This window comes from Equus asinus, unplaced genomic scaffold (assembly GCF_041296235.1).
Source record: "Equus asinus isolate D_3611 breed Donkey unplaced genomic scaffold, EquAss-T2T_v2 contig_193, whole genome shotgun sequence".
NCBI classification, from domain to species: Eukaryota; Metazoa; Chordata; class Mammalia; order Perissodactyla; family Equidae; genus Equus; species Equus asinus.
The window spans coordinates 2,297,992-2,310,095 of record NW_027224842.1 but is presented as its reverse complement, the minus strand read 5'-3'; the positions used below and the strand labels follow the sequence as shown (position 1 = coordinate 2,310,095).

Sequence of the window (12,104 nt, the reverse complement as noted above, 5' to 3'; positions counted from 1 at the left end):
TCGGCCTGCTGTGTTGTGTGTGTGTCTCCTGCACGCTCAGGGTCTGCAGGTCCTATGTGGTCCCGTGGTGTCCCGTGTGCATTGGGTTCCCCAGACCTTGTTGAGTTGGGGACCCTCACAGTGCACTCTCCTGACCATCTGCCCACTCCCGGCCCCATCAGCCCCCGTGGCCTCAGGCATTGGGTTTTTGCTGCTCAGTCCAGTCCTTCCCCAGTAGGACGCTGGGCTGTTCCTGCCTCCTGAGACTGTGGCCTCGTGTCCCCAGCCCTAGAGAATGTAGGGTGTAGACCGGAGATGCGTCCATGGGCCAGACTGTGCCTCCCCGTCACTGCCCGTCGAGGCCGACCGGGTGCCTGGTCCTCGGCGGCCGTCTACGACCCGGCTCCCAGGAGCTGTTTCTGGCCCCAGAAGGCCTCTCCTGAGTCAGCAGGGAGATGCTGCTGAGTCCTGCTGGGCGACCGTGCCCACCGTAGTGGGAACAGCGAGCCTCATGGGCTCGGCCTCAGAGGAGATTCAGAGCCTCTCCCCCCTCGGTGCTGCAGACCCGGCCTGGGGCCAACTTTCGGCAGTCATTCCTTAACCGGGTCCACTGAACAGCTCTTTCTGCTTGGGGGCATTTTAAACAACCGTGTTTTATATACAGAGTCCCCCCTTCCGCCTGTAACGACAGCCCCACAGCAGGTCAGCTCCCTGAATCCCCGAGGGCACGTCCCGACACCACTGTGTCTTGGAAAGCATGTCAGGAGGTCAAACTTCTCCGAAGTAGTTGCTGCTGAAGGTGCTGGCTTCACTTGGGGTGGCTCAGCTGCCGTTCTGCCTTGTGGCGAGAAAGAGGCTGCAGGGCCAGATCCTTTCCCGGAGGGCCATCCCAGGTCAGGTGACAGACGTACGTCCCATTCTCCGGGAGGCACACGTGGGAACCAGCGACTGCAGGTGTGGGCCCCAAAGAGAGGCCACACCTGTCCTGGCTGTGAGCGAGCGCCATTGACGGCCCGCCTGGAGGACCCTGACCCCAGGAGGACTGCGGGGCAGGCTCCCCACAAGGACCTGTGCCAGCCTCCCTGGCAGCCTGGGCCGTCAGCTGTCACTGTTGCGGGGTCACACTGAGGCAGGGCTGGGGGAGGCTCAGCAGTGTGGATCAGTGGTATGTGACGCTCTCTTGTGGTGTGTGACCTTTCGGATGCGGGTGGCCTCATGGCTGGAGTTGGCCCCCAGGATTGTCTGGCGTTCTGTGCACATTGGGGTTCCGTGGCCCCGTGCGCTCACTTTGAGAACGGTGCCGCCCCTGTCTGTTACGGGTTCATGTGAGGACGATGTTTCCTGTTCCCAAGTCCTCACCACCTGTCTCATTTCTCAGGTCCAGACAAAGGAGGAGCCCCTGCCACCAGCCAGCAGCCAGAGCATCCCCACCTTCTACTTCCCCCGAGGCCGTCCGCAGGGGACAGTGAACGTCGATGCCGTCATCGCCAAGATTGAGCGGACCTTCGCCCAGTTTCCGCACGAGAGAGCCACCATGGAGGACATGGGCAAGGTGGCCAAGGTGGGTGCCCTGCGTGCTGCCTCTGGGCAGCACCACGTTCACGGGTTGGTGCTTGTGTTCTGTTTTCAGGATCTGAAACACAGTGGAGACTCTGTATTAACGGTTGTGCCAAATATTGAAGACAGACATGCCTGTGCGTTGTTGCCCTCCCAGATGGAGCAGCGTTCACCTTTGCATTTTTTAAGCAACTGATCCCCTGAGGTCCAGCCTGGGCCTTCCTCTGCGCCCTCCTGCCCCGTGTCTCTCCCTGTGTAGGGTGGGTGCTAGTGGACCCACAGTCCATGCGCAGCAACATGTCGATTTTGAACTTAGCCTAACACATGATCCCCCGTGCATTGTCTCACCATTTGGTTTTGAAATTCGGTGGCATGTCTCCAGGCCATCCATGTTGACATGTGTAGACACATGTAGACGAGCACAATCGTGGTTTCCCACATCGCCTCAGCCGCGTGGGAAGGCTCCCGTGTAGCCGGCGGCTGGCACGGCCCCTCCTGGGTGCTGGCGTTGACGCGTCCCGCTCCCCCATGGATCGGGCTGCCTTGGGCTGTGCTCCTGAGCTCCGCCTTCAGGCCGCATTGGGGTGCTTGTGCTTCCCCTTTGCCCCTGTGCTTCCGGGGTGCTTTCTCTCTCTTTCTCTCTCTTTCTTCATCCCCACCCTCCCCTCTGGAATGTCTCTTCCTATTCTGGATGCTGACCCTCCGTCCATGTGTGTTGTGAGCAGGTTCTGTTCACCTGCTGAATGGTTCACGTGCTTCCTTTTGCTTGCAGTTTTTAGGGCTTGTCCTCTTTTCTTGTTGGAACTGCTTTATTGAGATATAAGTCTCGGACCACAGTTCACCCATTTAAAACGTACAACTCAGCACAATGCAGTGTATGCCCGGAGTTGTGCAGCCATCATCGTAGTCAACTGGAGGACATTTTTGTCACCCCCTAAAAGAAACCCTGTACCCTTTAGCTGTCATCCCCCCTCCCCCACCCCCAACTAATCCACTTCCTGTCTCTGTAGGTTCGAGTATCCTGGACATCTTATGTAAACAGATCCATACCATGTGTGGCTTTTTGTGTCTGCCTTCTTTCCCTCAGCACACAGCCAGACCCGGGCGACACTGGGGGCTCGGCTCCAGGCCCCCACAACAAAGTGAATGTCACCATAAAGCAAGTCACACGAATTGTTTGGTTTCCGAGTGCAGATAAAAGTTAGGTTTATGCTATGCTGTAGTCTAAGTGGGTGATAGCATTATGACTAAAGAAAAGTGCATACCCTAATTAAAAAATACCATATTGCTAAAAAATGCTAACCAGCACCTGAGCCTTCAGCAAGTCATCTTCTCTTTGCTGGTGGAGCATCTGGTGAAAAACGCAATAAAGCAAAGCGCGGTAAAGCGAGGAGCAATAAAGGAAGTGCTTTATTGCAAAATAAAGCAAAAATACAAGTGAGCCTGTGTTTTCAAGGTTCGTCTGTATTGGGGCGTGTGTCAGTAGCACGTCCTTTCAGCGTTCCGTTGTGCATTTATCCATTCATCAACTGATGGACGTCTGGGTTGGCCCACCTTTGGGCTGTGGTGCACAGGGCTGCTGGAACACGCGTGTGCGAGTCTTGGTGTGCAGGTGTAGGGTTCTCTCAGATATACACACCTAGGAGTGGAATTGCTGGGACACATGGCGACACCATGTTTAACGCTTTGAGGAGCCACAAGACCATTTCCCAAAGCAGCTGCCCCATTTTGCATTCCCACCGGCAGCGTAGGAGGGTTCCGATCTCTCACACCCTCGCCAGCACTTGTGTCTTGCTGATTGTAGACAGCGTGTCCTAGGGGGCACGAAGTGTCTCCTGGTGGTTTTGACTCGCATTTCCCTGAAGACTGTCATGTTGAGCAGCTTTTCATCTGCTTATTGGCTATTTGTGCATCTTCTTTGTAGAAATGTTTGTTTAGATCCTGTGCCCGTTCTTTAACTGGATTGTCACTTTATTGTCCAATTGTAAGAGTTCTTTATATATTCTAGATTCAAGTCCCTTATCCAATACTTGGTGTGCATTTTTTCCCATTCTCTGAGTTGTTTTTTCTTTTTTTTAATTATATGTACTCAGCACCTGAAAAACTGAGAATTGACCTGAGTCTTTTTTAACCTTTTCTTTTTTGTTGAGGAAGACTGGACCTGAGCTAACATCTGTGCCAGTCTTCCTCTATTTTGGATGTGGGCTGCTGCAACAGCATGGCTTGTTGAGCGGTGTGTAAGTCTGTGCCCAGGATCTGAACCCACCAACACTGGGCCACTGAAGCAGAGTGTGCAAACTTAACTACTGTACCACCAGGCTGACCCCTTTTTTCAGTTTTTGATAGTCTTCCATGATGCCAAAAAGTTTTTGTTTGTTTGATAAAGTTCACTTTATCTGTTTTTTCATTTGTTGCCCGTACTTTTGCCGTCATATCCAAGAAATCATTGCCAGATGCAAGGTCATGAAGATTTGCTTTTGTTTTTTCCTGAGAGTTTCTAGTTTCGGCCTTTACGTCTAGGTCTTTGATCCATTTTGAGTTAATTTTTGAATATAGTGATGCAGCGGTCAAACTCCATTTTTTACGTCTGGAAATCCAGTTGTCTCAGCACCAAGGCTGAAGAGACCATTCTTTCCCCGTCCAGCGGCCCTGGCCCCCTTGTTGAAAATCAGTTCCCCATAAATATGAGGGTTTAGTACTGGATTCTGATTCTAGCCCTTGACCTGTCCTTGTGTCTTTATGCCAGTTCCACCCTGTCTTGATTACTGCTGCTTTGTAGTCGGTTTTGAAATGGGACGTGTGAGTCCCTTCTCAAGCTTGTTTTGGCTCTCCGTGGACCCTTGCAACTCCTTATGGATTTTAGGGTCAGCTTGTCAGTTTCTGCAGAGACGCCAGCTGGGGTTCTGCTGGGCTCGCGTTGACTCTGTAGATCGGTGTGGGGAGTATGGCCGTCTTACTACTGTCTTCTCATCCATGTACATAGGACGTCTTCCACTCATTTAGGTCTTAGTTTCTTTCGAAGATGTTTTGTAGTTTTCAAGTATAAGTTTTGCACATCTTCTGTTAAATTTGTTCTGAAGCATTTTATTCTTTTTGATGCTATTATAACTGGAATGCTTCTCTGAATTTTATTTTCAGCTTGTTCATTGCAAGTGTATAAAAATGCAATTAATTCCTGTGTACTGATCTTGTATCCTGCAGTCCTCTGAACTCATTTATTCGTTCTAATAGTGTTTTAGCGTATTCCTTGGGATTTTGTGTGTACATGATCATGTTACCTGCGGCTAGAAATAGTTTCGCTTCTTCCTTCCCGGTGTGGATCTGTTATTTCCTCGTCGCGCCCGACTGCTCTGGGAAGAACCTGTAGCGTGGTGTGGTGTTGATGTCCGAGAGTGGAGGTTCTTGATCCTGCCCTTGGGAAAAGCATCCAGTCCTTCACCGCTAAGCATGCTGTGAGCGTGGGTTTTCACAGATACCCTTTATCGGGTTGGGGACCTTCCTTTCCATTCCTGGTTTGGTCAGCGTTTTTATCAAGAAAAGATGTTAGCTTGGTCGGATGCTTTTCCTGTGTCTGTTGAGAGGCCCGTGTGGTTTGGTTCTTTATTCTATGGATGAGGTGCATTACGTGAGTTGGTTTTTCCAATGTTAAACCAACCTTGCGTTCTGGAGCAAATCCCACTTGGCCATCGTGTGTGGTCCTTTTTCTGCGTGGCTGGATTTCACTGGCTGGTATTCTGTGGATGGTTTTTGTGTCCGTATCCAGAAGAGATACTGGCTGGCAGTTTTCCTGTGATTCCTGTGTCTGGTTTTGGTATTAGGGTAACACTGGTCCAAGAGGAAGATCGGAAGTGTCCCCTTCTCTTCTGTTAGAGATCGCCTTTTTAAAGTATGTTTTTAAATTTTGTTTTATAAGTATGTAAAAACGTACATGGTTCCAAGGTCAAAACTCACAAACCAGATATATTCCCATAAGTCCAGAGTCTACCCCTGTCTGTTCAACTCTGCTCTCTTCCTCCCCCATAAGTAACAGTTTTCATAAATTTGGCTTATCCTTTATTTTTTAATATGAGCAAATACCTACAAATATACATCTGTGTATGTACACACATATTTAATTTCTTCCCTTTCTTGGATGAGAAGTAGCACGCTGTTCTATGCTTGGGTGTGTTCTCTCTGAACATTATGGGTGGCGATCACTCCCCATTGGCGAGGTGGCCCTCGCTTTGCATGTTCGTGTGGGAGCATGAAAGTGACCCCACGAGCTGAAACCTGTGTAGCTTTTCTACTTCTTTGGCGGCTTTCTCCGGGCACGGTTGCTGGGCGAGAAGCAGTGGGTGTCTGCTGTGGACAGTTTGGTGAGCTCCAGTGGGCCTGTCAAGCCGTCAGCACAGTCAGCATGATGAGCGTCTCCACTGGCCCCTAAACTCTGCTTCATTCTCATCCCTCCCGCCCCCAGCCCCAGGCTCCCTGTGGTCACTATTGATTAGGGATTTCTAGAATTGTACATAAACTAAATCATACTGCAGATACTTTCATTCTTTTTATGGTGGTAAAATTCACATAAAGTTCCACCAGCATTTTAACCATTTTAAGATGTACAATTCAGGGGCCTTTATTTCATAGACAGTGTTGCACAACCATTACCACTGTCTGGTTCCCGAACATTCACATCCCCCTACAAGGGAATCCCGGGTTCTGTAGCAGTCACTCCCCATTCCCCACGCCCAGCCCCTGGCAACCATGAGTCCCCTTTCTGTCTGTGGATTGGCCTGTTGTGTTTCAAAAAGATCTGGGCAAAAGTTTTGATACAAATGAAAATAAAACCAAACCCACCTTCCCTAAGCGTCATTTTTTAAGAACAGCCAGAGAAGTGTGATGGTTTGGTGCCTAAGCTTCCTTTCCTGCTGAAATTCTCATCCAGCCTGGCACCAACCTGAAGGAAATCACCTCACTCCTCATGCTCATCGCCCTTCCCTCTTGGGACCTGGGACCTTCCTCCCAGGACCTTGGGGTTAGGGGCTAATAATGGAAGTGAAGTCACTTAGAAAACACAGAAAAGCAACTTTAGGAGATATGTCACTTCAGGTAATCTAATCCCATCCATCAAACAAAATCTGCAAGTGTTTGGTGGTGAGGATGTGGTCTATTTTCCAGAAATCACAGACAGCTTATATTGCTTCCTGTGAAAACTTTTTCACCTCCTGTACAAGCTCCCATCCAACCCAAGTACGTTTCTTAAGTAGTCTCAACAGAAAAACTAACCTGAGAATGATTTAACGGGACTTTCAATTCTAAAAGATCCAGTGTCAAACGCTTTATGATCAACTTCCTTTGGCACCGCAGAGCCCACGCCCTCAGCACGCTCTCCCGGCTGCATCCTCTCTCTCATTGCCTTCTTCACAGCAGCGAGGCGACCCCCATCTGCGATCCCAGCATCATCATGTTTTGGTTCACTCGCTATACCCGAGACAACTTTTTCCTACAAAGAGAAATTATGACATTTACTAAAGCAACTCATTACCATCTTATAAGAAAAATGAATAAAGCATGCCTAAAATATTTCACACATCCATCTTATGCTTATCAAGTTCCTAGTATGTGCTAAACATGCTGGGGGTCAAAGGTAAAGGACAAAGTTCCTGCCCTCAAGGAGTTAGTTGTGGTTGTCGTTTAATGTAAACAAAGATAGGACCCTTCAACATGTCTAAAAACTGATGGAAAATTCAGTAGTCTTAACGGTGGCCTATAAAATAATGTAGGAGAGAAACACTGGTGGTAAGGGGCAGAATTACAAGGCTCCGACATAATGCTGTCTTGACACAGCCGTTATCTGCGTCACTGATGGTGTTATGTCCCCAGGACTAAGCACCCGATAAGAAATGCGCACGGCAGGTCCAAATGTCCCAGCATCCTTCCTGTTTAACAGACTTGAAATTCATTCAATCAATCTCGTCACTGTCCTCAGGGCCTTTGTCATTAGTAAGACATTACTAACGTCTTACTAAGACATTACTTCATTAGTAAAATAAGGAGACTTCATTAGTAAAACAATCCTACAATAATCCTTTAATACTCTAACATCTTAAACTCCTAAGACAGAATTCAAAACAGAGTTTTTATTTGGATTACACAGCATAATAAAGTACCAGTTTAGAAACCTGATTTTACAACCAGAGGCATTTTTCTAAAATCTAAAAGAAAAAGTGGCAGGGCTCCAAGCTGGCTTGAGAAGTAGCAATTCTGAACCAAAAGCTTGGAGTTAAAATATTTTGGGAAAAAAATTAGTACTAATAGATAAGAATGGAATCTATCATGTCAACAAAGCCAATTTTACAGAGAAAATAGGAAATTTTACATGATAAAATTTGGGAAGAAGAGAGAGAGTCTAAGAGTCATTGTTCCTCTTTTCTACTTAAAAAGTTCTTTCATTTTGAAATATATCACGCACAAGAGTATAGAAAGCAGAGATGGCATAACCTGTGGGTTAAGAACATGGGTTCTGGAATGAGAAACCCAGCTCCACCCTGGGCACGTGCTCGAGTCTTCCTGGCCTCAGATTCCCCACCCGGGGATAACGGCACCCACCTCACAGTACTGTTGTGAGGATTAACTGAGTCAATGTGTGTGAGGGCCTGGGAAGCATAGTTGGCACATTATATAAATTATGTACTACTGCTATTATTACTACAAAACAATGTATAGGTACAGTTTAAAGAATAAAACACACTGGTACATACCGTTACTTAGCAACTCAGAAGCTCTCAGGAGGACCAAATCCAATCTCAGCCCCACCTCCCCCGCCAGAAATAACCATCCTGAATTTTGTGTTGACCTTTCCTCACTCTTCAAGACAATCAGGACATTGTAATAGATGACACGTTTTGTGAAATGAAAAACCTGAAGCTAAATGTTTCTAAAGCTTAAATTCATTAAAGTAAAAGTCTATATTAGAAATCCACAAATTTACCTGAAACACATCTTTGCTCGTATTGCTGGCTTTCTCCCATCCACACTCCTCAAGTATGGTCAGATTGTTGAATTTCTGGCGTAGATCCTGTATCTGTTAATAAATGAAGCACAAGTTTATCAGATTAATGCTAACCATATTAAATTTACAAATTAATGCCCAAAAGCTTCAAACAAATTGACAACGACTTGGACTGCTGACATAAAATTAGACTGTCATTGTCAATTTTGTATTCAAATGAATTCTTATGGTAAAATTGTTCATTGTTATTTTATGTTAAAAATCTACATAAAGGATGTCATATGTGAATAACTCCCAAACTATTATGGTAGGAGAGATATCCTAAATTATACAGTGTGAACACAATCTCTCCGTTTTTTTTTTTGTTTTTTTGGTTTTTTTTTACAGTTTATTTATCCCTTCTCCTACTGAGGAGCATATCCATTGCTTCCAAGTCTTGGCAATTATGAACAATGCTGCTATAAACATCTGTGCACATGTTTGTCTGGACACAGGTTTTCAGCTCATTTGGGCAAACACCAAGGAGCGTGACTGCAGCATCGTATGGTAAGACTCTGTTTAGTTTTGTAAGAAACTGCCAAACTGTCTTCCAAAGTGGCTGCACCATTTTGCACCCCCACCAGCTATGAATGAGTGCTCCTGTTGCTCCACATCCTCACCAACATCCGGTGCTGTCAGCGGTTTGGATCTTTGCCATTCTAATAAGTGTGTACTAGTGTCTCATTTTACTTTTAACTGGCAATTCTCTAAGGGCATATGATGTTGAGCATCTTATCTTTTCATACACTTACTTGCCATCCATCTGTCTTCTTTGATCAAGTGTCTGTCTGTTCAGTTCTTTTGTCCATTTTTAAATCAGGTTGCTTGTTTTATCATTGTTGAGTTTTAAGAGTTCTTTGTATATTTTAGAAAACAGTCCTTTATCAGATAGGTCTTTTGCAAAAGTTTCCCCTAGTCTGTAGCTTGCCTTCTCTTTCTCTTGACATAATCTCATTTTATTTTCATTTTTATTGTTTTGGTGAGGAAGATCGGCCCTAACATCTGTTACCAATCCTCTTCTCTTTTCGCTTGAGGAAGACTGGCCCTGAGCTAACATCTGTGCCAGTCTTCCTCTATTTTGTACGTGGGTCACCACCACAACATGGCTTGATGAGTGGTGTAGGTCCATGCCTGGGATCAGAACCCGCAAACCCTGGGGCAATGAAGTGGAGTGTGCCAAATTTAACCACTATACCACTGGGCTGACCCTGGCACAATCTCATTTTAAAGGATTCAAATAATATACATACTAGCAGGATGGGAATGTATGATCCCATCCTTCTGGTATTTCCAATCTCCTCAAAGTGGTAACCACTGTCAACAGTTGGGTAAATATGCTTTGAGTCTCCGTTTATACAAATAGGTACTCTATTTGCATTTATACAAATAGGTACTCTATTTGCATTTATACAAATAGGTACTCTCAATCTCCCTTTCTCAAAAAAATTTAAATGTCAAAAAGACTCAGGATTACACTTATGACCAATTGATTTTCAACAAAAGTGCCAATGCAATTCAGTGAGGAAAAGATAGTTTTTTCCAACAAACAGGACTGAGAAAAGTGGATATCTGCAAGAAAAAATATGAATTTGGGCTCTTTCCTACACCATACACAAAAATGAACTCCAGAGCCAGCCCTGATAACCTAGTGGTCAAAGTTCAGTATGCTGTGCTTCGACAGCCCAAGTTCAGTTCCTGGGTGTGGAACCACATGACTTGTCTAGCAGTAGCCATGCTGTGGTGGCAGCTCACACAGAAGAACTAGTAGGACTTACAACTAGAATACACAATTATGTACCAGGGCTTTGGGGAGGAAAAAAAAGAGAGGAAGACTGGCAACAGATTTGCTCAGGGCAAATCTTTCCTAGCAAAAAATAATTAATCACAACTTAATTTTTTTAAAAAATGAACTCCAAATGTTCACAGACCTAAGTGAAAGAGATAAAGCTTTTAGAAGTAAACATAAGATAAAATCTTTGTGACCTATGGTTAGGCAAAAAGAGTTCTTGGAAATAATGCCAAAATCACAACATTAAAAAAATTGATAAACTGAACTTCATCAAAATTAAAAACAGCTGTGTTCCAAAAGATACCATTAAGAAAATTAAAGAACAAGCCACAAACTGGGAGGAAATATTTGCAAATATTTCTGATAAAGGACTTGTATCCAGAATATACAAAGAACACTTACAACTCAATAATAAAAAGACAGACCCAATTAAAAATGGGCAAAAAGATTTGAATAGATATTTCACCGAAGACGACATACAAATGTCTAATAATAAGCACATGAAAAGATGCTGATCATCATTACTCATTAGGGAAATGCAAATCAAATCTACAATATGACAGTTCACACCCCACAGGATGGCCGATACTAAGAGAGACAGGAGCAAGCACTGGTGAGGATGCGGAGCAACAGGAGCTCTCACACACTGCTGGCGGGCACGTGAAAGGGTGTAATCAATTTGGAAAGCAGTTTGGCAGTTTCTTAAATAGTTAAACAGAAATTTACCACATGATCCAGCCATATCTACCCAAGTGAAAGAAAACATGCCCACATGAAGATTTGTAAGTGAATATTCATAGATTATTCGTAATCGTCAAATAGTGGAAATGTCCATCAACTGGACGATACAGACTGATGTCTCCATGAACCGCTACTCAGCCATGAAAGGAACAAAGTACAGGCATGTGCTGCAACATGGAGGAACCCCAGAGACACCACGCCGAGGGAAAGAAGCCACATACAAAAGACCACATATTGGGTGATTCTTAGAATGAAACGTTCAGAAAAAGCAAATCTACAGAGACAGTAAGGAGACTCGTGGTTGCTTGGGACTGGGAGTGGCAATGGGAACTGACTGAAAACAGGCAAGAGGCATCTTTCTGTGGTGAGGAAAACGTTCTAAGTTTGGATTGCAGCGACGGTTGCACAACTCTGTAAATTTACTAAACATCATTGACTTTTACACTTAGAATGGGCAGATTTTATCATATGTAGATTGTTTATCCTCAGTATAGCTCTTTAAAATAAATAAAAGCCCCAGGAGCCAACTTGAAGAGGCTCCCACTGGCCAAAACTGGGAAATGAGCATCACTAAAGATAATGACTGTAAAAGATGCCAACACAAATACTTTTAAATCCATAAAATAATTATGATACTAAGAAAGACAAAATTAATTGGTCACCATTGAAGGATGCTAGTGAACCAACTCATTATTATGTCAACTGGTCATAAAGTGACTCCATAAACACTATTCACTTCTGCGCCATATAATTACCAGAATATTGTGTTTCTTCACATTTTTCTCTAGACTTCATCATTGCTTTGCTTTTTGTTTGCTTAGTTTTTTAATGTATCTATCATCAATTTGCCTCTAAAGTCTGCACAGTATGTATAAATTCCCTCTTAATACAACTAGAAAAGCAAACCACTCGGGTATTCTGTTCCGTTCAGCCTCAGAGACAGTATCTCGCCGAGCCCCAGCCTCCTGCTCCAGTCTGAACAGCTGCTTCCTAAGCCTGCTGCTCACCCTC

At 45.1% G+C, this 12,104-nt stretch overlaps 1 protein-coding gene across 1 annotated transcript in view; it reads left to right on the top strand.

Annotated features, from left to right (window-relative positions):
• The window catches only part of LOC139043198 (serine/threonine-protein phosphatase 2A regulatory subunit B'' subunit beta-like), a 55,626-nt gene that overhangs the window by 12,447 nt on the left and 31,075 nt on the right, over window positions 1-12,104 (top strand). Inside the window, exon 2 of the mRNA XM_070503485.1 lies at window positions 1,358-1,540. Within this exon, the coding sequence (XP_070359586.1) occupies window positions 1,358-1,540 (183 nt within the window). The remainder of the gene's footprint in view (window positions 1-1,357; window positions 1,541-12,104) is intronic.